This window comes from Cyprinus carpio, chromosome B15, assembly GCF_018340385.1.
Source record: "Cyprinus carpio isolate SPL01 chromosome B15, ASM1834038v1, whole genome shotgun sequence".
NCBI lineage: Eukaryota > Metazoa > Chordata > Actinopteri > Cypriniformes > Cyprinidae > Cyprinus > Cyprinus carpio.
The window spans coordinates 3252694-3280182 of record NC_056611.1 but is presented as its reverse complement, the minus strand read 5'-3'; the positions used below and the strand labels follow the sequence as shown (position 1 = coordinate 3280182).

General features: G+C 39.6%; 1 protein-coding gene across 1 annotated transcript in view; it reads right to left on the bottom strand.

The window, feature by feature from the left end:
* Window positions 1-6956: 6956 nt before the first annotated feature.
* LOC109093148 (tyrosine-protein kinase receptor UFO-like) overlaps window positions 6957-27489 on the bottom strand; it is a 54268-nt gene continuing 33735 nt past the window's right edge. Inside the window, exons 13-20 of the mRNA XM_042738927.1 lie at window positions 25956-26051; window positions 25781-25858; window positions 25600-25692; window positions 24871-24992; window positions 23189-23298; window positions 22953-23112; window positions 22491-22627; window positions 6957-7663 (exon numbers count right to left, since the gene is read on the bottom strand). Coding sequence (XP_042594861.1) covers window positions 7216-7663; window positions 22491-22627; window positions 22953-23112; window positions 23189-23298; window positions 24871-24992; window positions 25600-25692; window positions 25781-25858; window positions 25956-26051 — 1244 coding nt within the window. The 3' untranslated portion in view covers window positions 6957-7215. The remainder of the gene's footprint in view (window positions 7664-22490; window positions 22628-22952; window positions 23113-23188; window positions 23299-24870; window positions 24993-25599; window positions 25693-25780; window positions 25859-25955; window positions 26052-27489) is intronic.

The following is a 27489-nucleotide window of genomic DNA, read 5'->3' as shown; positions in this document are numbered from 1 at the left end:
TGTTTGTCAGTTATTTCGACAGATAGTAGTTACTAATGAAATCATTGCTATGGTCTTTACGTTAAAAGTAAGGTAAACACTACTTTAAATGCTCTCAATAAGAAAATTTAACTGCCAAAATGAGAAAAATGCAGAATTTGTCCTAATTATGCCATGATAGCAATTTCTAGTTTACTGCACAGAAGTTACCAAGGCCACTTGTCTAAATGCCATGATAGGAGGCTTTTGTGACATGATATCGCTTATACATTAACTTAAATACATATAAAAGGATATATTTCTTAAGTAAAATTAAGTGAATTTACCAGGAATTATGAATAAAGCCTCTAATCTTCAATCGTTCTCGGTGCTCCAGTCGGCTGGATTTCAGATTTGAATGATGCGCACGCAATCCCATAATGCCACACTACAGTAAGCTAGTGCAAAAAGCAGGAGCTACAGTGACAACACTTGCTTCTTGTAAATGAATTACAGTTGACATGGAAAATACTGTTAACAACTGTAAAACCTTATTTGACCCATAATGCATTGCGAATTACAGATGCATCTTGTAAAATGTTTAAACAGTAATATTCTGTAAAATTTTGCTGAAGAAACTACAGCATTTTTTTACAGCGCAGATTTGTGGAACACCACTGTCTGCAGCTTCTTCACACACAGACAACTTGCTCCAGAAGTGTGAAGGGTTATTTAACTGTAATCATGAGATTTGCATAGAAGTCACGTCTCGCACACTTCAAGACCCTTTGAATGGAACATATATGCTTCTTTCGACCTGGAATCATGGCAGAATATCCTGTGATGTCCACTTTGCATGGCACTTATGGCTTACGGTCGAATGGAACAAACCCCTGAAGTGGTAATACAAAGTGTGCAGATCGGGGGATCGAGAGGACCAGGATTAAGAACCGCCTCTGTAGACTGATGACTGTACAATCCCCAAGGGTGAGTAATCCATTCACACAAATAGATGATAACTTCACAAAGAGACAAAAAAAAAGGTTGAGCTGCAGATAATGTTCCTTCATCCATGCCTGAATGTCCGCCAGGCAGCCTGATATTCCAGACACTAATACTGTTATCGAACATCCATCCCACTCTGATATAAGCAATGTTTAAATGAACATGTAAGTATGTGCCTTTGGCTTTCCTCTGAGTAACAAAATAAACACAAGAAAAATGGAGAAAACGGCAAGCATTTCTTTGTTAAAAGCTTCTGGTCATAGCAACAGGAACTAACTTTTCCGGAAAGTTCACTTTGGCAAGCCGTTTCGAACTCCCAAAACGAACACAAAATGAACTTTGTTTTGGCTGTATTTTGTTTGAAATGACATCACATCAGTTCATTCTTCGATTTCATTTGAAGTATATCAGAGCCTGTAGTGAAGAGGAGGGGTCCAAGAACTGATCCCTGAGGAACTCCAGTGACCAGCTGATGTGCTTTGAATGCCTCCCCATCCCCGGCTACCCTGAAAGATTTACCAGTGAGATAGGATTCAAACCAGCTAAGTGTAATCTTTGTGATGGCCAGTGATGAGAGCAGACAGGAGGATCTGATGATTGACAGTGTCAAAAGCAGCAGATAGATCCAGCAGAATAAGAACTGATGATTCAGAATCAGCTTTTGCAATCCGCAGGGCTTCCGTGACTGACAGTAGCGCAGTCTCAGTTGAACGGCCACTCGTGAACCAGACTGGTTAGTGTCCAGTTTGTTGTTCTGTGAGAGAAACAATGATATCTGGTTGAAAACAACTCTTTCAAGGGTTTTTGCTATGAATGGAAGGAGAGAGACAGGTCTGTAGCCATTTGTAAGTGAAGTGTTTAATGTAGCTTTCTTGAGCAGTGGGGTTACAGAGCCTGCTTGAATGCAGTGAGTAAGGTGTCTGTGAGGAGAGATGTGTTGATGATGTGTGAGTGCTGGTAAGAGTGTAGGAGAGATTGCTTGGCAGAAGGAGAAGAGGGGAATTTTAGCAGTGGATGTGGCTGGTCTGAGTTCTTGTGTGTGTGGAGCTGAGAACTACAGTAACTACTGATGGTTGTAGTTTGTGTCTGGGAAAAAAATGGCAAAAATATCAGTTGTTAAAGAGGTGGAAAAAGGTGAAGTTGGATAGAGGAGACAGGAGAGAACTGAATGTTTTGAAGAATTTGCATGTGTCTGGAGTGCTCTTTATTTTTGTGTGAATGTGAAAATTTGGCTTTCAGGCCAGCGAACAGATACAAAATAAATATACAGCTTATCACCACATGAGTGAAAACAGCTGTGTACTTCTTTACAGTTAGCACACCAAAAGACTAAAAGCATGCGGATGCCTGAAAATGAAATAACTGCAGGACAGTTCACCACTTAAGAGCTGTAATGAGCAATACAAGTAACAAATAGCTTCTTTTTAGCCAACAGCTATTATTCTAATTACGCCGAAAATGTTTTGTCCTGTTTATCACTGTGATGCTGCTTCGAAACAGTCTATATAAATAAAATGTACTGTAGACGTAACAGTGATTTGATTTGAATTGTTTTGGGGTGTGCAGAAATTCTTCTAATTTTATGTCATGATATTGATTGCTGAACGGACAACCTCTAGTGACAGCGAGAAGTCTTCATTGAAAGAACAGTTTCGTTACACATCCATCCTTCAGCTTTGTCATGTATTGGTCAGGGTGTATGTCCCCTCACTGATGCTAAATGTACTGTATGTAAAATGGCATACTGACACTGGATTCAAGGTTTGTCTGTTAATTTAACCTTTTAGAATTCAGTGGTTTATGATCTATGGTTTTATGATGAGGAATTCTATCCGGCTCTGCTTGACCTCATCAGATTTAAAGTGAATCATATTACATCTGAAATTCTCAAAATCTGAATGAAAAGTGAGCACGGGTTTTGCACAGGTATTGCTCACAAGGCATATAACAGACACAAGTGCATTTGCAAGTTTTATTTACTGCCGACACGTTATAGACTTAAATTTACATTTACATTTAGCAGATGCTTTTGTCCAAAGCGACTTACAAATGAGAACAATAGAAGCAATCAAAAACAACAAAAGAGCAATGATATACAAGTGCTATAACAAGTCTCAGTTAGCTTAACGCATTACATGTAGCGAGTTTTTTTTTTTTTTTTTTATAAATAGAATTAGAATAGAGAGTGGAGAGAATGCTAGAGTTAGAGGGTCAAATAAAGATGTAAGAGATGTGTTTTAAGCCGATTCTTGAAGATGGCTAAGGACTCAGCTGCTGGGATTGAGTTGGGCAGGTCATTCCTCCAGGAGGAACATTTAATTTAAAAGTCTGTGAAAGTGACTTTGTGCTTCTTTGGGATGAACAATAAAGCGATGTTCACTTGCAGAACACAAGCTTCTAGAGGCACATAAGTCTGAAGTAATGAATGAGGTGCAGAGCCAGTGGTGGTTTTGTATGCAAACAGTAATGCTGTGAATTTTATGCGAGCAGCTATTGGCTGTCAGTGCAAATTGATAAACAGAGGTGTGACGTGCATTCTTTTTGGCTCATTAAAAATGAATCTTGCTGCCGCGTTCTAGATTAATTATAAAGGATTGATAATTGAATAAGGCATGGTTCTGTTTGGGATATTATAAGCAAGTAGTTCTTCAAGTGATACATTTCAAATATTAAGACATTAGTGGTTTCTTATTTTAAATATATATAATATATAGTATTTCTTTAAAATTCTAGTCTTTTCTGTTTTTCTATATTCATTAGGCCAGTTATTAATTTGCTTTCCAAACTGTTTACAAATTATTTAACCAAAGCAATGTATTTTCATTAGAGTTGTGATTAATGTCGGTGAGTCGTTTTCAAATTTAGTCCAAATTTAGTCTATTTTTTAATGTAACATTTAACTGTAATCTCAACAAATCACATAAATAAATTAAAAAAAAATCATCAACTGTGCAGGTAGTATTTATTTTAATACAAAGCATATCAAAATCACAATAATGACACTGATGTTATCTAGACAACATTAGACATATAAACCTAAAGCTAAACACTTGGGCACTATAAACTGAGCCAATTTATGGCAACATACTGGCTTTCAAAGGCACTTTGAAGTGTGCTTCTGTCTATGAATTAATATTTTGATAAAAATAATATTTTTACTTCTGTCAATAGAAAATACAAAACTTCGCTTTGAATGAATAGCATTATTACACTGCACACCTGGATGAATTATGACGCTCTTCTCCATCATTTGATCATCACTGGCTGATTTACTGTCAGGCAAAATAATATGTAATATTACATACAGAAGATGCAGGTTTTCGCACCGAAATATCACATGCAAAAGTGGTGCAGCTGAATTTGTCCGGTTCAACTGAGGTCAGCTGAGACACTTCAAATCCACGTTTAAACACACAGAGATTCTCATCATGAAAAACAGTGATTGAAAGACATGTGAACATGCAAATATCCACACAAGGTGACTGACACAACATTTTGTAGGGGGGCTGTCATGTTCATTCTGGTCTTCAATCTTTCATGTGTGCAGAGAGCAGAAATGTCCATCACAGATGATTCCAACTGAGCACTGGTACACCTGAACATCATTTATACAGTATATCATTTGTCATCCAACGCTGCATGTATCTAAAGCATTGTGGCTCATTAACAATTTAATATACAGTTACATCTGTCATATATTTATGTACCTCAACCAATCTTAGTACCACATTACAAAAAAATATCAAAATATTTAATATTTTACATACCAAATATTTTCCAAAGATTGGTTCTATGATGTAAAATAATTTTGTTTCAAAGTGTCTATTTCAGTGATTTAAATTTCAGATTAGATTAAAGGCTGTTTTGGAAGAAATGATTTTAACTAATGACCATATTTAGAATGCTAAAAATATTTGAAAAGAATTTTAAAATAACAATCAGCTAAAATGTCATCTGTATTTGAAATTGTTTCGAAACAGACTTTTTAATATTATCATACATTATTATATCATGGTAAATGTACATCATTTTATTGTCTAAAAATACACGTCAGGTAAAAAAGAAAATGCATAAACAAAGAAATACAAACAATACAATGATAAAAATGATTAGTGCAAAATATAAAATGTACAAAAATTTAAAAAAAAAAAAACCTTAAGATCACGAAAAAATACTGTGCTTGAGTCTGGGGCAGGGCCTCCGATGAGCAAAGACCTGTTAAATGTGTAGCCTTACACAGCTTAGTCTAGTCTACTGCCCTTTCTACTCCTCAAAACCTTAAAAGAAACCACAAAATCGGTCTCAAATCAATGTTAAAAGCCCTGCTGATTCAGAAAACCTCAGAGTTATAAAAACTGTACGCATACACCTGGAGGTTAGCTAGAGTGTGTCTCTAGGTCTCACACATGAACAAATGACATGATCACTGAGCATTTGATTGACATGTTAGACCGAACACAGAATACTATGGTCATCCTCCATGTGTTTCTTTGGATAAAGATGCTGGTCAGGAGACTTGAGTGAGTAAAATGTCTCCTAGAACAGAAACAGATTCAGACTTTGACCAGTTCTGTCCCATTCTGGAGACTGATAGCGTCAAGCTAGTTTGAGGCATTCCCTTTATCTGACCTTTGTGTCACTGGTCATTGTAAATCCAAGCATCTCTTGAGCTGATGATGAATATATTGTGTGATTAATATCAGCAGAAAGCTAACTTTACTTTGAACTTAGACCTTACAGAAAAGGGGCTTTAAGCGGTCAGATTCCAGCCGACTGATATCAGTCACATAAGACTGCAGGAGGTGTGCCGAGTAATGAGATAAAAGTATGCGACATGATTTTAGGTTTGTTGCTCATTTCCATAGCCCTGCCACTGCAAACACACTCTTAAAAATGAGGTTGTTTATGGACAGTCATGGATCCATTAAGAACCTTTAAAATCAGTGGAATCTTTCCATTGAACAAGAGGGTCTTTATAGTGGAAAAGGGTTCTTCAGATTATTAAAGATCTTCACTCTAAGACGAGAGAACTGATCACTGAAAGGGACTCGGAGAAACACAATTTGTTCTTCAACTGCATCACTGCAAAACAGCCTTCTGTGCAGTAGTTGTTAGGGTAATGCCATGTGTTTACTAAGGAGTTCTTGGTGCTTGCTTTCTGGCCCAATTAAAAAAAAAAGCCCACTCCCATGTCTCTTACCTTTCATAAACTAAATGTCTTATAAATACACCTCCTAAACAAGCCGTACTAATGCCGGGAACACGCTGCACGATTTTAAAGTCAGTCTAGTACCGTCTAGTTGCTGTTGTGTGATTGGTTGTAGGTCATTGGCGATGCCATTTCCAGTAAAAACTAATTTCACACTGCAGGACGCAGGACTTTTTGCAGTTTTAGGCATTTGTCAGCACTTTCCACAAAACTGTTGATGCAGTGTGAACCCCACATTAGTAAGATCAACAGTAAGTAAACACCACTAAATACACTTCAATATATCTGCAATATTTTAGCTTGGTGCTGCACACATCATTTGTTAATATGGACATACAAATGTGACCCTGGACCACAAAACCAGTCATAAGGGTCTTTTTTTTTATCTGATTTTTTTAAAGCTGAATAAATAATCTCTCCATTGATGTATGGTTTGTTAGGAGGACAATATTTGTCTGAGATACAACTATTTGAAAATCTGGAATCTGAGGGAGCAAAAAAAATCTAAATATTGAGAAAATCATCTTTAAAGTTGTTCAAATGAAGTTCTTAGCAATGCATATTACTAATCAAAAATTAAGTTTTGATATATTTACAGTAGGACATTTACTAAATATCTTCATGGAACATGATCTTTACTTAATATCCTAATGATTTTTGTCATAAAAGAGAAATGTATAATTGTGACTCATACAATGTATTGTTGTCTATTGCTACAGATATACCTGTGCTACTGATGACTGCTTCTGTGCTGCAGGGACACATAATGACTTTTTGCTGGAAAATTAGTACATTGTTTCTGGTCATGACTGAGTGTAACTATAGAAACTACGATCAATTTGATTTCTCATGATTCCCACACTGAACATAAAGGACAATTTGGAATGAAAAGGAAACATTTGTCTGAAAAGCATAAACAAAGACATAACTGACTGAATGTCTGATGGAGTGTGTGGCGTGTCTGTGCAAAATGATGGGGCAGGAGCAATAGCTCAGCTCTCCACAAGAGGCAGTATAGGTCCCTTTCAGCCATGACAGCGTCGTCACTGCCACAGCGCTCTCTTCCTCTCGTCTCTGTCCTCCGGGGACGGTCCTTCAGAGGGTGGCACTGGGGTGGAGCAGGACGAGGGCTGGAGCAGCGGGGTGGGCACGGGCCCCGTCAGGCTCAGACTCTCCATGGAGTCGGCACTGAGGAGGCGCTGGTTCTCATGCTGGGGGCAGATCACGTAGCGGCTGGGGTGGTGCACTTCCACGGTGGCCACTGAGCCCGAACCCTTCAGGGCCCCGAGAGCACACGGGACCCCCATTATGGGATCACGGCCCCCCACGGCCCCAAGCTCTCCGGAGGTCTCCTCCATATTGACATAGAGTATTTCATCTGGGTCTTGGCTCGGAAGATCTTCCAGGACCTTCTCGAGTTCGCAGCGCAAGATCTCGAAGCTCGGCCTGTCCTTCGGGCTCAACAGCCAGCAGGAGAACATCAGGGAATAGCTGTGAGAAAAGAGAGACGCACAGACGGCCAGAATGTTAAACACTGCTTGTCTCATGATTGTTTGTAATGTTTGAACATGAAAAATATTTGAGAGCCAGTCTGAGAAGACAATTTTCACAAAAAATAACTTTTGTTTCAGTCTTTTCCTCACACAATGCTCTGGTTTGACTGTAAAGGCCCCGCTATACTTCAGACAAAGGTCGTTTTCATTCTTCGTTTGGGGGCAAAAAGAAGTTCGAAAAGGCTGAGCGATGGTATACTGTTTCCGAACTTTCCAACACTAAACACAATAAAGATGCAATGACGGTGTATCTAGGTGTGAGATGGGTACCGATGGTCAGAATATTATAGACAAAAGAATAATGATTAGCAGCAGTTCAGAGTCAAGTTTGCAATTCAAAAGAACCTTTCCAATTCCACAATCAGTCCTTTAAGTGTGAATGTCTCATAGTCTGAAAACTTTAGCATGATGTGGAAAAAAATATTGGGAGTGTGTTTGTTATTTTATTTTATTAGTGTTCATTTGTTTTATTAAACTGGATAAATTATTACACTTATATTTTATGTGGTGTCATGATTTGATAAAAACAAAGGTTTCTTATTGTATGTTCCTGTGGCATTTCATTTATTGTATACCTTTTAAATTCGCTTATGGAAAGAACAACAGCAGCAGCAGCAGCAGCATTTGAAACATGTATCTGGTACTTGCTATCTTTTAATCTTTACTCTTTCCTTTCATTCTTTTCATGTCTTTGGAAAACTTGCATCTGATGTTTCTCTACGTCACTTTTTGCATAACTCTGGGTCGTCAGTACCAAACTTCTTTGCAATTTTTTTCTAAGAATTAAATGCTTTCTCTGAATCTTTTAAGTCTCCCTCGAGCGATCGTACAGGTGTGGATATATTTGTGCAGCTCAGCTATTCGAAATAGAGTATTTATGTTGCTAGTGACTTGGAGATGTTGTTCTCTTGCTGCCTGCCTTCTGTTGAATGAGAAACGACCCAAGTCAAAGAAGGTGGAGTTCCAGAACACACCCACCAATTGCGTTATCACCACGGACCAACGGTACCTCAAAGGTGTTTAGGAGCCAAAATGAACTCCCCCAGAAAGTTTGCTTTGCTGAGCTGTTTCTAACTGCCGAAACGAACAGTTTGAGCAGTTAGAGTTTGTCCAGTTTGTCCTTCGATTTAGTTTAAAGTGTATCGGGGCCTTAATACAGCACATGAGTAGGGCTGGGAATCCAGAGCCAGTTCTTATTCAGTACTGTTTTCATGGTTTTACAGCTTTTTTCAACGGCTTACACATAAAATCTTTACTTGTCACACAATTTTTGAAACCTGACACTCAAACACCAGGGGCCTCATTTATAAAATGTTGCACAGAAACCATCCTAAAATTGATCTTACGACCATCTCTCAAATATGCTTATGTGTGATACATAAAATTAACTTATGCTCAGAAAACACACATACGCCTCTTTTTCAAATGTGAAATCTAAGAATCGCAAATGATCTTGAAATCCAGCACAAATTAATGGTTTCAGCTTTCTGCCTTGTAAATGACTCCCAATTAATATCATTAACCAGTCATCATCTAAATCCTTTCATTCAGAACAGCGAGCTGCAAGAACAGCTAACATTTCCAAAAACCTGCAGCACTCCAACAAGAAAAAGGGCATACGTCTGCTCAGACCCTGACGTGACAGTTTTTACTAATATGAGCACTGGCCGTGGATTTAAGTGTACGCACACTTTAAGAGCAAATCTATGCCTACGCACACTTTATAAATGAGGCCCCAGAAGCACATGCCAAATCTGCAAAACCATACATTAATTCCTGGCCTTTGACTCAGTTTTCAATTTCATAAATCACTTTTTGCAAAACACAACACGCAATTCTCTATGTAAACACAAAAACCTAACATGAATTACAGTTTTTGAAACTATATCTCCATTTCTCAAAACTCTACATACAAAACCACAAAACAACATACAAAACGTCACACACATCTTGCAAAAGCAAACAATTCTTTGAAGACTGTTTTAACTCTACTAAAAATGTAATTTTTGCATAGTAACTCTACACACAAGCATAAAATAATTAGCCAAATACACACCAAATTTAAGAAGGTTGTGATTATTGTAAAAATATGATATTGTGTGTCTTTTGATTGTTCAGAGTGCAGTTAAGAACAGGAGTTTGTCACAGCACTCGCACATACTGTACATATGCACCTTAAACTCTGTATATACAGTATGTATGACTGATGAATTTTACACCGGCGGTATGCAATTGAACTGAATCAATACTGAATTGATTTGTGCTGTAGAATGACACTATTGACTTGTTAGAGCTGCTTTACAGAAGAATGTCAATTTGATACTATTGAGAAGCTGCTGTGAAACAAACTATATCGTATAAAGCACTTTAGAAATAAAGTTGACTTTCTGACTTGGCTTCCCAGACGGCAACATAGCGTTGGCCCAGATCTGGCCCACATGATCAGATGTGGGCCGGATATGGGCGAAACTGCTTGCTGTCTGGGTTGTATGTACGTTCAGTATAGATAGATAGATAGATAGATAGATAGATAGATAGATAGATAGATAGATAGATAGATGTTTTCACACGATCACTCTGTGTAGGTCATCAGTAAATGAGTGTGGCATTAAATGGCAGTGTTTCCCAAATTACACAAAACAGCTGTTAGTTTCGAATGATGTGTGTAATGCAGAGAACTGTGTTTAGAATTTTGCAAAAAGTTTGTTTTACAATATCAGTTTAAATCATGTAATATACTTATAGTTTTACAGACTTGGTCTAAAGATGAGGTAAATGAGTGAATGGTTCAACTAAGTTGGCCTCAAGTATCACTTTTAGTGTCTAAACAATTAAAAAAAAAACTGTAATATTATGAGAAAGGTGTTTCCAAATCTTTACTCTTGAGATGTGTTTGTGATATTTTGAATGCAGTGCTACATTTTGCAGTGAGGCATTTTGCATTTTGTGTGTGCAATTCTTGGATTTGTGTGTAAAGTGTGTAAAAAAAAAAAAGAAGCAGCTGAAAAAATTGTAAATTAAATACTGGACTGAACAGCATACTAAAATACAGATGGTGTTACTTGAACTACTATTCAGCAGTGCCACGAAAGAAAAAAATGATTATATGAGTAGCTGAGTTTGCAGTCTGAATCACTGACCACTGGTAAAAGTGTCTGTAAAACCAGTTTTGAAGTCAAGTTCAGTCTACAGCATTTGTGAAAATGTTGTTTGTCACCATTTGTTTTTGTTTTATTTTTTTGATTATGAAAAATCTGGTTTACAGAGAGGCGTTTACAAGGAAATGGGGCATTTTATGTCATTTTTGACATAACAAAAAACAGAACAATGCCTAAAAGCTTCTGTGTGACAAGGTGTACAGTAAACAAGCTAAAAGACAAACGTAACCTCGGTTCCCTGAGATACGGGAACGAGTACTGCGTCTTACTAGATGCTATGGGAAAAAGTCCTTTTTTCTCCTGAGCTGAAGACTTTTTCAATCACACAGTGAAACTGCACGGCCATTGGTTCATGCAGTATGTTTTAAAAACTAACCAAGTTAGTGCTGCAGCAGTGCTGCACAAACCTATGGCCACGATGCCCGCCAAAGCCCACCAGAATGGGCGGAGCCATCTGGCTATATAAGCACCCGCTTCACCATAGGATTCAGGTTACTATGACTGAAGCAACGACTGAGTCGTGCAGCTGCATGGCAGGGCTAGCAACAAAGTACTCATTCCCGTATCTCAGGGAACCGAGGTTACGTTTGTAACCGATATTGTTCCCTATCGATACTTCACTCATACTGCATCTTGCTAGACGCTATGGGAACAGTACAATCACGCTGTGCCATGGCAATGGAGGAACAACAATGGTAATCCTTGTCCTAGGCACCTTAGGGCCCTCCAGGCTAACGGGCTAAGCCTCACGAAGGCCTCATCCGGTCCAGTGATCGTTCCAGAAGACTTGCACAGCCTCAGTACCTGTGGCGGCCGAGAGCGCACAAGTAAGCTCTCTGATAGGTCTGGGCATAATACATCCAAACTGCACTCCGAGTGAACTGTGCACCAGTTAAGCAGAAAGAACATCCAGGTTATAAAACCTAAGAAAAGTGGACGGCGAGGCCCAGCCGGCAACAGCACAAATTTCTGCAATGGCCACGCCGCCAGACCACACTCACGAAAAGGCGATGCCTCTAGTTGAGTGGGCTCGTACTCCAATGGGGCACTTTAGGCCCAAGGAAGAATAGGCTAGCAGAACAGCACCAATTATCCACTTAGAAAGTCTCTACTTCTTGACAGGGGGTCCTGAAGCGCGGCCACCAAAGCAAACAAAGAGTTGTTCCTACTCCCTAAACTGGGCAGAACTCTTGATGTAAACTTTCAGAGCCCTAACGGGGCAGAGTAAATTCAACTCCTGGTCCTCTTCTGAGGGAGGAAGCACAGAGAGGTTGATAACCTGTGCTCTAAATGGAGTTGAGAGCTGCTTAAGTATATAGCCATGCCTGTTTCAGGACAACCTTGGAGTCACCAATCCCGAACTCCAGGCAATTAGGGCTTACAAAGAGTGCCTGCAAGTCCCCTACTCACTTGACCAATGCTAACTCTAGTAGCAGAGTGGTTTTAAATGACAGGGACCAAAGGTCGACGGACTGCAGCGGCTCGAAGGAGAACCCTTCAGGGCAGGGCTCTAGAGTGTGACCAATTCAACCTAATTTCTCAATGGTGCAACTAAAAAAAATCAGAGGTCGCACCGGTGCGACCAGCCGTTAGAGGAAAAAAGTCTCCGCGACTCTAAAAGTCTCCCTGTGGTTCAACAAGAGACACTAGAGCCCTGCATTTCAGCCCGAGCCCTTTTTTACGCCCCTTGAGCCAGGCTTTGGGATAATTTCCATGTCATAGTTCAGACGCGGGCCGGGCCTCCCACCTGTTTTAGAATTCTCCTTACTTTTGTATTTTAGACATCCATCAATCAGTGATAAAAAAAAAAATTGTGGCGCTGGTGGAAAAAACACGAGACCGTGCTACTGCGACTGTCAAGAGCGGCTGGACGGTGTTTATTGTCCCGCAGCAGCAGCTGAACAGTTCTCCTTTCAAATACACGCAATAGACTCAAGCTTGCCGCAAAGCACCAGCAAAAGTAATTACCATAAATGTGACGGGGAAATAGTAAGGAGATATTTGAATTATTTACTAATAAACTAGTGTTTTCTGAGTCTGTGTCGCAAGGATGAAGTTGCTGATCCTGACTCGCAATCTCATAAGACACGCCTTTAGAGAGAAGTGCATCTTTATGGATTATGATTATAATGAAAGAGTTTTTGTTTTCGATTTGTTTTATTTCGTTAAGTAATCATTTAAAGCTTTCTATAGATATATTTATCATGACTGTGAGGCATGTTTACACTGAGTTTCGATTTATTTTTGTACTTCTGTTAAAGACGTGTTTGTTTTCTTTATTTTATAAAAGCACAACGTTTTGTTGATATTGTGAGTGAACACAAATAAAAGAGCCTTTGCAGTTACGAATGATGTATTACTCTTACCTTTATGTGCAAAAATGACAGCGTATCTACTGAAAAAAATGCAAGTGATCACGCTGGCATCTTCATGTCCTGAAGCGTCTCCGCACAAACTATTGGATATAGCGCACATTTATCTGGGTCTAATGTTTAAACATTGTTATATGCTTGAACTGTTTTATATCTGTAGATGTTATTTTAGGTGAGTTGTGATGATTTGACAAGGCTAAAGTGATCTAACAAGGCTCACTGTCTAACGCTGGCCGCTTGGTCGTTACTTTAAAAAAAAAAAAAAAACTAAAACATATATTTAACAAACAAAAAATGCTCCAAACCTTTTTCTCTAAATTAACTTAATAAAAAAACAAAATATAATCACTTTGCTATTACAAACAAAACTGAACTATTTTAATAGCTGAGACAATAATATCATTAACATATAAAAGAACACCAGTCATCATCTAAATCCTTTCATTCAGAACAGCGAGCTGCAAGAACAGCTAACATTTCCAAAAACCTGCAGCACTCCAACAAGAAAAAGGGCATACGTCTGCTCAGACCCTGACGTGACAGTTTTTACTAATATGAGCACTGGCGTGGATTTAAGTGTACGCACACTTTAAGAGCAAATCTATGCCTACGCACACTTTATAAATGAGGCCCCAGAAGCACATGCCAAATCTGCAAAACCATACATTAATTCCTGGCCTTTGACTCAGTTTTCAATTTCATAAAACACTTTTTGCAAAACACAACACACAATTCTCTATGTAACACAAAAACCTAACATGAATTACAGTTTTTGAAACTATATCTCCATTTCTCAAAACTCTACATACAAAACCACAAAACAACATACAAAACGTCACACACATCTTGCAAAAGCAAACGATTCTTTGAAGACTGTTTTAACTCTACTAAAAATGTAATTTTTGCATAGTAACTCTACACACAAGCATAAAATAATTAGCCAAATACACACCAAACTACACACAGATGTGAAAAATGTAAAACACTGCTCTTGTGTGTCTTTTGATTGTTCAGAGTGCAGTTAAGAACAGGAGTTTGTCACAGCACTCGCACATACTGTACATATGCACCTTAAACTCTGTATATACAGTATGTATGACTGATGAATTTTAAACCGGCGGTATGCAATTGAACTGAATCAATACTGAATTGATTTGTGCTGTAGAATGACACTATTGACTTGTTAGAGCTGCTTTACAGAAGAATGTCAATTTGATACTATTGTGAAGCTGCTGTGAAACAAACTATATCGTATAAAGCACTTTAGAAATAAAGTTGACTTTCTGACTTGGCTTCCCAGACGGCAACATAGCGTTGGCCCAGATCTGGCCCACATGATCAGATGTGGGCCGGATATGGGCGAAACTGCTTGCTGTCTGGGTTGTATGTACGTTCAGTATAGATAGATAGATAGATAGATAGATAGATAGATAGATAGATAGATAGATAGATAGATAGATAGATAGATGTTTTCATAGGTTGATTGTTTGTTGGTTATATGTATATGTGTGTGGATATTTAGTGGCAGTGTTTCCCAAATTACACAAAACAGCTGTTAGTTTCGAATGATGTGTGTAATGCAGAGAACCGTGTTTAGAATTTTGCAAAAAGTTTGTTTAACAATATCAGTTTAAATCATGTAATATACTTATAGTTTTACAGACTTGGTCTAAAGATGATGTAAATGAGTGAATGGTTAACTAAGTTGGCCTCAAGTATCACTTTTAGTGTCTAAGCAATTAAAAAAAAAACTGTAATATTATGAGAAAGGTGTTTTCAAATCTTTGCTCTTGAGATGTGTTTGTGATATTTTGAATGCAGTGCTACATTTTGCAGTGAGGCATTTTGCATTTTGTGTGTGCAATTCTTGGATTTGTGTGTAAAGAAAAAAAAAGAGTCAAAGTTTTGAAAATGTAAGCAGCTGAAAAAATTGTAAATTAAATACTGGACTGAACAGCATACTAAAATACAGATGGTGTTACTTAAACCACTATTCAGCAAAACAAAATATAATCACTTTATTTACTTTATTTGCTATTACATACAAAACTGAACTATTTTAATAGCTGAGACAATAATATAAGCTGTTTAGGGAGTGTTCAGCTGTTCAAATCAGACACTAGAGCATCCCTTCATTCAGACACAGTGGAAGATCTGATCAGAATCAGTGTAGAGGGGCCAAGTCTGGAAGATTTTGATGCTAGAGAGAGTGTGGCCAGCTGGTTTAGCCAAGGCCAAAGATCAAGAAGGCCAAACTACAGGAGTGGGCCATCCGAGGGACATATGACTGCAATGGAGGATAGTCCATAAGACATTGAGCCATGAGATGTTCAGTTTGAAGCCCTTAAAACACTTAATTTAGATTTTCTTTTTATTTCATTTATCTTGAGATGTTTTAAGTTTAAATTTCAGCTCAGTGAAGCACTTTAAGCACCAACACAGTTTCAGCAAGATACCTTTCTTGTAGAATTGTGCTTTAAGTAAAGAACTTTATGTTGACCAGATTGTTAGTTAATCATTTACAAGTCAATATTGCCTATATGAACAGCGATTTAAAAAAAGTGAACTTGTAAAACTGCGGTGTTAAATGCGATGCGGTCGAAAGTTTGGGTACACCTAACTTTTGTGCTGGTGCACCTAAGAAAAAAAGTTAGGCGCACCAGTGCAACCAGTGCAAAAAGTTAGTCTAGAGCCCTGCTTCAGGGCCCTCAGAACAGTGGGCAGGTCCTATGTAGGGACAGTGAGAGATCAGGTTCGATTTCGCTTCATGGCTTCCCACAGAAAATGAAGAACAAGGTTGTTCCTGCCCACCGATTGGCCCGCTACAGGGGCATGAGAAGCCACTATAGTTGCCACATAGACCTTGAGCGTGGATGGGGAGCATCCCTTATCCAACAGCTCCTGCAGGAAGGACAGTATCACCAATAAGTCACAAGTGAGCAGGTACTCACTGCGGTTTGAGCACCAGGCAGAGAAAACTGACCATTTAAAGGCATAGAGGTGTCTTGTAGCTGGAGCTCTAGCCTGAGAAATGGTGTTCAATACACACTCTGGGAGACTAAGAGGCTCCCGTCGAGTGGCCACAGGTGCAAGGCCAACAGTTCAGGTATCCCTGGGGTGCCATATAGTCCTGTTCGCCTGGGAGAGGAGATCTCGCCTCAGGGGAATAGGCCATGGGGCTGCTATTAGCAGCTGTGACAGCTCTGCTAACCAATGCTGGTGTCTCCAGAGTGGGGCCACCAGGATTTCCAGGGGAATCAGGGCAACTGGGGGAAAAGCATAGAGAAGGAGGTTGGTCCAGTCATGGCCCAAAACATCCTTGTCATTGGAATAATAGATTGAGCAGTGAAAATTGTCTTCCAAGACAAAATTAAACGGACCAAGACATGATGTCCCACGAGGTCTGGTGGGAAGGTTTGATAGTCCCGCCATACCGCCAGAATTTCGAGGCAGTTGATGTGCAGACTGCTTTCCACTTTCGACAAGTGGGCGAATGTTGGTTTTCCTTCGCACAGAGCTCCCCAACCTGTGTTGGAAGCATCTGTTGAAGTCACCTTCCTCCTGTAGACCATTCCCAGGGGAACTCCCTGTTCCATCCATTGAGTGTTCATCCAGGGGGTCATGGCCGTTACACAGGCCTGATCTACCCTGATAATCAGGTGTCCATGATGCCATGTGTGGGATGGAACCCGCGGTTTCAGCCAGAGCTGGAGGGGGTGCATTCATAGCAGGCATGTATGAGCACTGTAGCACTGGAGACGCTGCAGCCATAAGGCCTAGCATTTTCTGAAACCTCTGGAGGGGGTCAGAGGCACCAGCCTTGAAGGAGGCCACGAGTCGCTGTATGATCAGGAACTAGACTAGCTGGCTGGGAAAGTACTTTAAAATCAATCCCAAATGTAACTGGAAGCCAGTGTAGGGACCTGAGGACTGGTGTGATATGATCAGATTTTCTGGTTCTAGTCAGAATCCTGGCAGCAGTGTTCTGGATGAGCTGCAGCTGTCTAATGGTCTTCTTGGGAAGGCTGGTGAGGAGACCATTACAATAGTCCACCCTGCAGGTGATAAAGGCATGAACAAGTTTCTCAGAGTCTTGACTGAAAACAAAACATCTAATTTTTGCATTGTTTTTGAGATGATGGTATGCTGATTTAGTTACTGCTTTGACATGACTACTGAAACTAATGTCTGACTCCAGAATCACACCAAGATTCTTGACTTGATTTTTAGTTGTTTGACCCCTAGACTCAAGGTATGCATTCACCTTGAAAACTTCATCTTTGTTTCCAAATGCAATGACTTCAGTTTTCTCCTTGTTTAACTGAAGAAAGTTCTGGCACATCCAACTGTTAATTTCATCAATACATTGGCAGAGGGAGTCAATGGGGCTGAAGTCATTTGGCGATAAGGCTAGGTAAATCTGGGTATCATCAGTATAGCTGTGAAAAGCAATTTGGTTCTTTCTCATTATTTGACTTAGTGGGAGCATATACAGGCTAAACAAGAGCGGTGCAAGAATTGAGCCTTGTGGGACTCCGCATGTCATGGACGTCCACTTAGACTTATGCTCTCCTATGCTCAGATAATAACATCTCCTTTCTAAGCATGACCTGAACCAATTGAGAACCATACCCAAAAGTCTGACCCAGTTTTCCAGTCTCTCAAGTAGTGTTATGATCAACAGTGTCAAACACAGCACTTAGATCTAGTGGTACCAGCACTGATATTTTGCCAGAATCAGAATTTAAGCAAATAATGAGTGCTGTCTCTGTGCTGTGATGCAGTCGAGAACCAGATTGAAAATTGTCCAGGTATCCGTTTAAGTATTTGTTCAGCTGATTAAAAAATACCTTTTCAATAATCTTGCATATTAACCCTTTAGGCGCCAGGGTTTTTTTGAAAAAATGCTGGATTTTGACATCAAGATTTCAAAAGCTTGTGGCTTGAAAGGGCTTAAAGATAGAGATTTACTGTAAATTAGAAAAACGTTGGGCATGACCGAAAGTTTATGTGGGGTGTAAATATACTCATCTAATTTGCATATTATGACGTCATCAAGGGCGACCATCTTGAATTTCATAATATTCAGGTAATAGTAGATATTGAATTGATGTTTGAACTTATATGCATTTTTTTTTTTTTTTTTTTATCCTCATTCAAAGTGATCAGAAAAGAGGAAACCAACAATAAAACAGGAGAAAGTACTAAATTATTACTATATTACTATACTAAATAGTAGTAAAACGCATGTGAACAGTAACCTACTTTTTGATCAGTTCATCAGTAATATTCAGGAAAAAATATATATGGAGTGGATGTTTGAACTTATTTACATGTTTTTTTTTTTTTTTTGTCTTTTTATCCTCATTCCAAATGATCAGAATAGAGAAAAACCAACAATAACAAAAGGAGAAAGTACTAAATTATTACTATATTACAGAGATATTTATTAGTTAAACACATGTGAACAGTAGCCTACTTTTTGATCAGTTCATCGGTAATATTCAGGAAAAAAATATATATGGAGTGGATATTTGAACTTATTAGCATGTTTTTATTTTTGTTTTTTTTTTTTTTTTTTTTGTCTTTTTATCCTCATTCCAAATGATCAGGAAAAGAGGAAATCAACAGTAGAACTATAGTAGCTATAGTAAATTATTACTATATGACTGTGCCATAGTAAAATGCATTTTTTTTTTTGATCAGTTGACCAGCTATCTGCCCAATCAGGTATCTAGGTGACAAAGTTTATAGTTCTTGAGAGTATGGTACCTCTCATTGCAAGGCACAGCGCACAGACCTACCCCACACTGACTGCACCTGTACTTTGTCTGCCGGCGGCCCTTAGAGCGTGCACGATCAGAACAAACAACGCAATCTGGCCGATCATCAGCAACACACAGCCAGTGGCGCTCAGTGAGCCTCTGTGGCATTTCCCCCAACTCCATTGAAGGCCTTCCTGTTTTTTTGCTTTCCCTCTTGGAATAGCCCTCAAGCAAAGCAGTAATAATGTCCTGGACGAAGGCCTTCAGTTGCTTGGGTGGACCAGGAGCACACTTGGAGTAGATTATATGGGAGTTCACCACACTGATGCTCAGAATCGCATTGAAGATGCGATTGTACCATTTCCTAGAACGGTGTGGAAAGAGGTAAGTTTTCATCCTCTGATCAGCGGTGTCTACTCCTCCCATGAAGGTGTTGTACCTGTCAACGCACACAGGTCTGTTTATCTCACGAAAACCAGTGTCGCTTTGCTTTGACCTGATACGTTTCTGAACACATGAGTTTCCTTGAATCGACGAGAGCATAGTGAGACGCTTTGTGTCATGCCATGCACAAACAAAGAGTTTGCCATGTCTCATGAACACTGGGTCATCTCCTTTGCTCAAAGGCAACTCAGTTTGTCTCAGGCACCTAGGCATACCACGCCTTTTGCAGTTCACTGTCCCACACATACCAGTGTCATTATTTGCCAGCTCGTTTGCTATGGCTGGTGATGTGTAGTAACTATCCATGTACACCTCATGCCCTTTCCCTGTGTATTGGGCCATCAGCTGACGAACTATTAGATGGGTGGCACCTAAATCAGCATCAGCATCAGCATCAACATTGTGGCCAGTGTACATGGACCACTGCAAAAACATAACCTGAGCTGGCCTCACTCAACACATACACTTTGTAGCCATATTTGTCAGGTTTTTTAGGATTGTACTGTTTCAAGGTGGACTTTCCCTTGAATGCTATGGTCATTTCATCCAGAGAAAGCTCCTTGAGTGGACCATAAATGGCTGAGAAAAGAGGGATTATCAGATCAATTACTGGACGCACCTTGAACAGCCTGTCATGACCTGGCTGACCCCTGCCCACATAATCACTATTGTTTGCGAAATGGAGGAAAGACAGAATGATCTCAAATCTATTCCTAGACATTACTTTGCCAAACCCAGGTGTGTAACTTGGCCAAAATTCTGCCCAGTAATCCTCAATTTCTGCCTTCTCTACCAGCCCCATACACAAATGCAGTGCTAGGAAGGCCTTCATCTCTGAGACAGAGACATCATACCAATTATGAAATCTGGAATTGGGTTTCAGCTGTTGGGAGTTTAGAAACTGATAAGCATATCTGTTGGTTTCATTTGTAATGAGGTTCCAGAAGTTATCAGTCAGAAAGAGGGACAGAAAGTCTAAGGGTGCAGCACTGGTCAAATCTTTCTCTCCTAGATAACCAAAAGGCTCATCAAAGCGTTTGATCCAGTCCTGATACACTTCTTCATTTCTCAAAAAAACCCAGCCTCCATTGTCATCGCTATTTCCAGCCCTATTTAGAGCCAGATCACCCCTGCTGCCTCTACCACATCTCCCGGCTCTCACACGCACAGCACGGCCACGTCTACCGCGGCCACTCCCACCTCTTTGGAGAGCTGGATCCGAAGAGTTAGTGCTACTTTCAGCCCCATTTCTCCTACCCCTGCTGCCTCTACCTCTAGCAACAGCTCTCCTATGTACACTACGACCACGTTCACCCCTGCCACCCCCATCCCCGCTGGGCAAAGGGTCGAAATTATCATTTGTTTGTGCTTAGTGAACACTCGCGCCTTGCATGGCGGCACCATTACGCTGCAAAGATGTACCGGGAGAAGCGCGATCATTAGACGACCGATCGTCATTTCCAAAAGGAAAATATTCCCCTTCAGAGTCTGAATCGGCGAATAACATTTGCAACACATCCTCACGGTACAACTTTTTATTGGCCATTTGGCGATTTTCTCTCATAAATCTCACGATTTACTCAGACGCTCTGAACTGAACTGTTTCCGCGTCAATGACACGAGAGCTCACTTGCTCTGCTATTTGCTCGAACACTTTGAATAGGAACATGACGTAATGTTGGTCTAGAATCAAAGTACTACATGTCTGCCATCTAGTGGTAGGGAATACAAATGAGATATTACACCATATTAGGATCTACAGCCTGTTTTATTAAGTATGACGTCTTGTCGCAATTTTGCGACTTTGGCGCTTAGAGGGTTAAAGGCAGATTTGATATTGGTCTATAGTTGCTCAATATGGTGTTATCAAAATTGCTCTTTTTCAGGAGGGGCTAAACAACTGCACTTTTCAGGGAGTTTGGAAAAGTCCCAGAAAGAAGTGTGCTTCTAAACAGTTAAGCACACTTTTGAAAAAAATATGTGGGAAGTGTGTCAAGATACCAGGTTGACAATTTAAGGTTCTGTACTATTTATTCCAACTATCTACTATCTTAATCCCAGGCGAATCATCCATGTCTGTAATTTGTAAAGTGAAAATTCCCCCGCAAATGACCTACCAAGTTTTGCTATCAATTGCTTCAAAAACAGACATAGAAACTTATTTTTGAAATTGCGGCCCAATCTGTCTGACCTCTGCATAACTTGAGGATGTGTTAATCGCCTTCCTGATATTACTGAGCTTCTCAGAAAAGAAGAAAGCAAACTCATTGCATTTGCTGTCAGAGAGCATTTCACTGGGAATCTGATTTGGGGGGTTTGTTATTCTCTCAACAGCAGCAAAGACAGTGCGAGTGTTGTTTAAGTTACTGTTTATAAGGTTTAAGAAGAAGGTCTGTCTGGCTGTGTCTAGTTCCACATTGAAAGCATGAAGGCTGTCTTTATAGATGCTATAGTGAATTTTAAGTTTCATCTTCCACCACATCCGCTCAGCTTTTCTACATGATCTTTTTATACTCTGTACTGCTGTTGATTTTCTCCAGGGTGCATTTTGTCTGCCAGTCTTCTTACTGACTTTCACAGGAGAAATTTCATCAATACAACATTCTTAACTTTTGAGTTAAAGGAATCAAGGAGTAGATCAACAGAGTCTGCAGAAATGCTTGGCGTTAAAGAATAGCCTTCATAAATAGCACACTAGTATTTTTGTTAATGCATCTCTTTCTAACAGAGACAGATCTAGATTCAGTTGTAACAGAGATCAATATATCAAAGAAAATACATCTGCATTATCAGTTAAATAACAAATAACCTGTGTGATGACATATCAATCACATACAGGCAAAGTTTGTTGATTCTAGCACTGCATTGGTTCCTTCTATATGCATTCATAGCCCAGCAGTGCTACTTCCTTTAAAGCAATGCTCATGTCGAGGTTGAAAGTAGTGTTAACCAGAGGATAAATACATGTTAAGCCAGGTCTAAGCAAAGTGTGAAAAGCCGAATAGGTTTTTAAAAGGCATACTTACATACTGTCCAGGCAGTCTGGAGGCTGTTTCAGACGGTTCCCCTGCCTCAGATAATCATAGATTTCACTGTTTTCCACTCCAGGGTATGGTGTCTGACCTCGAGTGGCGATCTCCCACATTGTCACTCCAAATGACCACTGCAGGACAGACAAATACACCTTCATGAACAGTATGAATGGTGAGAAAAAGAAGTAGATGTAAAACAACAGTCAATATCATTTCAGACGTGTAAGAAGTTATTACATTTTGTTATCTTTCGAATTATTTGCACCGATGCATCATTCTCCATAAGACCAGGCACACGTATTAATGTCAGTTATGAGCCTCTCTGTCCACTGTAAATTGTTTTTAATGCTCTAGTGTGAACAAGTATCAGAAACACATCCGCTGTTAGGCTTGTTCAAGCTCTGGAATGCTCTGAATCGGGTCTTCGTTGTGTTTATCAAATCGAGAACGTCTTACCACGTCACTCTTAGTGGTGTACACTCTGTCCGCCAGACTCTCGATGGCGATCCACTTGACAGGCATCTTAGAGATGCGCCCTTGTCTGTAGTAGTCTCCATTATAGATCTTCTTAGACAAGCCAAAGTCCGCCACGCACACATTCATGTTCTCATTTAACCTGGTTATCAAATACAACACTTAAATCAGTATATGTAGATTTCTGTAGTAAGTGTTTGTTTCCCATCAGCACTCACATGCAGTTTCGAGCTGCCAGGTCTCTGTGGATGAAGTTTTTTCCGCTCAGGTACTCCATTCCTCTGGCGATATCTGTCATGAACTTCACCAGCATTTGAGAGGGCAGATACTACACAAAGCAGACAGAGAGATTCTAGATATTTAAAATATCAATGTTTCTTGCTTTGACAGGTAGGTGGTGCCAGAGACTTTCCCATATTCTGCTCTGACCACAGGTCTACTGACAATATCAGAAATCATAGACCAGTGGGCTTTAAAAACACTTCTGCAGTACAACAAGTTCCTGAGAGAATGCACTGTGTTTGTTGAGAATGTGCCTGACGTCTGTGCTTTAGAGGAACTTCATTTATGATTACAAAGGAGTTTCACAACTCTGACCATGAGGATGTGCATCTAACCACAAAACAAACCAGTCATCAATTATATCTTGACAGAATCATTCACTGTGATTGCATCACAGCCTTGCTTTCCTTCGAAGTGTTCACATTAATCAGGGATGGTGTAATGTTTGTAATGCTGGTTCCAGATAAAACAATCTGTGTCTGTATGAGCCATTGTTTCAAATTTGTGCATAAAAAACTAAATATTTAACATTTTTTCCCATTTATTTTTAGATTGTTTTGTTTTGTTTTGAGATAAATGTATTATTTTTTAAATGTACTCACATTCATGTGGTTCCAACATATTTATTTAGTTAGTTGGTTAGTATGAATATTTTTAAATTGCTTTCATTTTATGAAAAAGAGCAGCATGACCATGAATGTCTTTTCTGAAAGAAAGTCACATGGGTTTGTAACGACATGAGCAAATGATTACAGACCTTTCATTTCTGGGTGAACTATTGTTTTAAAAGGAACCTGCCACACTTTTAGTGTTAATCAATGCCGAAACACTTTTCTGATCTGATCATGTCTTAATGCAGTTTGCCATATATCCTTTTTATTTGCGCTCTTAAGCCCTATTCACACAGGATTAGTATGACCTGGTGACCTCCAGTCATTTGTAATAATTGCGGAGGTTGTCTGTGATCTTAATCCCGTGCGAATCGTCCATGTCTGTAATTTGTAAAGTAAAAACTCCCCCGCAAGTGACCTACCATATTTCACCGAACACAGAGGTCCTGTGATGATATCAGTCCCGTGCGAATCAACATCTCTGTGATTTGGCCAGCATTTGGCAGGTCGTATATAATTTTTTAGAGGTTTTTGTTTCCTGTGCACCTTTTTATCAATCTTTCGCGAAGAATAAAGCTGCATTGTAGTGTTTGATAGTGTTTTGAGTGCCGTCATATCGCTATACTACACCATAAAATTTGCAGAAAGAGAAAGCTGAAAAGGTTTTGAGGTTAATGTGTTAAATATAAATCAAGCATAAAGCGTGAGATATTATTTAAGCCTGAAATGTAAATGACACAGCGCACTATATTAGTTTCTTTTTTTTAAATCCATCTAACCAGACCGAACGGGACTCTCAAAGCCTTGACATCCGGGTATCCGGGAGATAAATCAGTCTTCTCTTATCCCGTGCGAATACACCACACGAAATTCAGATGTGGGGGGGTAATTTCAAAAACACACAAGGTCCCCAGATAATACTAATCCCGTGCGAATAGGCCTTTAGTGCCATTCTATCGGCTCCAGATCTCTCTTTCTCTTAGTTATAGGCCCAGTGTTTCACTCACCACGGGCGCGTCTCCGAGTCTGGAGTACAGCAGGTAGCTGTGGAGGTCGCCGTGCTTCATGTAGGGAAGGATGACCACAGGAGACGGATAGCCTTCACTCTCCACCGTCTGCAGACACACACCTGTCACACAACACACAATCCATCACTCTCATCCTGCCTGAACCCACCCAAACCAAACTGACACCGTTTATTCAGAGGTATTCTGGTCTTATTGTGCAGGATTCACTAGTGTACATTATTAAAAAAACATAAAAAATAAAAATGTACAGTGATCACTTTCCAGACCTCTGTAATGGCAGGGAAAAATAAAATATCAACCATTCAGATTTTTTCATATTTTCTGAACACAGTGTCAGTAGCGCAAGTCTAACTGCTCAATTAAGTAAATATTTCTTACTGAATATTCTTTTATTCTGAAAATATAATCATCCTGATGTTTGTTTTCATTCTGAGCTCATTCAAATCTGCCACATCTTCTCTCGTGTCCTTATTTCTTTAACTAAAACAGTCTCAGCTACTGAATACGAAGTAGCTTAATAATTCTATGTGTAAGTATTAATATACTGTCTTCATGTGTTTTCAGAGCAGCTAAGCTAAAGTAATCTGACCTATAAAATACTGAAGATAATTGGATCATGTGTTGGCAAGATGGAGAAGTCCATGTTCCTGAAAGTAAAACTTCCTTATAGTTTTTTAGCCGGGAGACTGAAAGAGTGAACACACTTACCTAGAAGCCGCATGACGTTCTGATGATCGAACTCCTTCATGCACGCCGCCTCTCTCAGGAAATCTTCCATTTCAGTGCGAGTGCAGATAGCGACTGAGCAAAACACAGCAGAGCATGAGCTTAGTCTGATGAAAAATGATCACAGGTGTTTTCAGAGATGCTGCTGTCGCTTTTGACTCACTTTTCATGGTCTTCACTGCCACTTTGAGCACAGAGTCCTCCTGAGTGAGCGAACCCTCCATGACCGAGCCGAACTCACCTGCACACACACACACACACACACAACCCATTACAATCAGATCGTCAGTCCAGACAGTACAGCACACTGATCCCTGCAGCAGTTATGCAGTGCTCACCTTCCCCGAGTGTTTTTCCCAGCGTTAGCTTGTGTCTGTCCACCATCACGTCCTGTAGCTTCTGCTTGAGCTCATCACTGATCCCCAGAGAGTTCACTGAGAAAAGAACCAGCCATCCGAGAGATCAGCATCAGATAGCAGAGCCTCTTTGGGTGTTTTCAACAACATGTGAAAAAACAATGTATTCTTTAGAGATGCTGTTTCCTCTCTCTACTGTAACACGATCATCAAGTGACACAATCAACCAAAGTCAGCGGAGAGTTAAAGGTGACATCTGCTGAATACACAGTGATTTTTGTTTACACTCGCTTTATTTCAAGTGAGTTTACAAGAACCTGCTTATCATGTTACGTACATGAAATCTAAACATTTTTGAAGAGACAATTGTGTTTTATTTCTATTCAGATGACAAAATCAGAGGCACTTTCACTCACAGATTTTCCATGTGAAATAAAGACTTTTGATAAATAATATTCTAATAATAATAACAAACAAAATAATAATGAGACGATATTCTGGTGGTCTGAATTCTTAAAAATGTGTTAACCCTAACTTGATATACGTGTGCATAAAATGAACCCATTAACAACAAAATGAGCCAAAAGCAGAAGAATCAAGCCTCGCCCTTGAGTTTTCTTAATTCAAGATTTGTTTCATTCTGAAACACATGACAATACAGAATTAGTACATTTGTTCATGAGTTTTGATAATATAATGTTCATGTAATCTCAAGTGTGATGAAAGTGAACTGATTTGGCCTGGAGTCCAAAATAGAGGGCTCAAGCTCCAAACTCGACTCCTGAACTATGACTGAAGAACTGTGACGATAGTGACACAAGCAGCTCTTTATATTTTCATTGACAAGATTAGTTGAACTAACTTTTCCCAATAGCCTCTATCTGAGGAATGCCACTGACGCTCCTGAAGCATGATTTTAAAATTGTTGCAAGATTGTTTTGCCTTTCAAATGAACCCAGATGGGAATCGAGAGAATAGGGATGGATAGAGAGAGAGTACGTGCAAAAAAACTGAAAAAAGGATTGTAATGGAGCTTGTCCAGATGACATAAAGCCTCCACCCTGTACTACTGCTCAAAACCAAGCTCATGCTATCACAACACACGACGTCAGGCTTCACTGGAATGTTCTGGATCAGAAATCGAATGCAATGCAGACCTTGAGACGGTGCAGATGTTCAGCTTTAATTCAGTGATTCAGCTCACGACAGCAGTGAGACATGCATGAGTGTTACAGTCAAGATATGTATCCATATCAGCATAAAACACAACTCCTTTCCTCCGAATTCATTCTCAGGTCACGGGGAGATAAGGTATCAAAGATTGGAAAAAAACAAATCAAATGCACTTGGATGGATGTCTATTCCTGATATTAAAGGAATATTTCAGGTTCAGATCAAGTTAAAGGGTTACTCCACCCCAAAGTAAAAATTTTGTCATTAATCACTTACCCACATGTCGTTCCAAACCGTTCACAAGGATACTTTTTCCTCATGTATTTACGCTTTGATTTGAAAG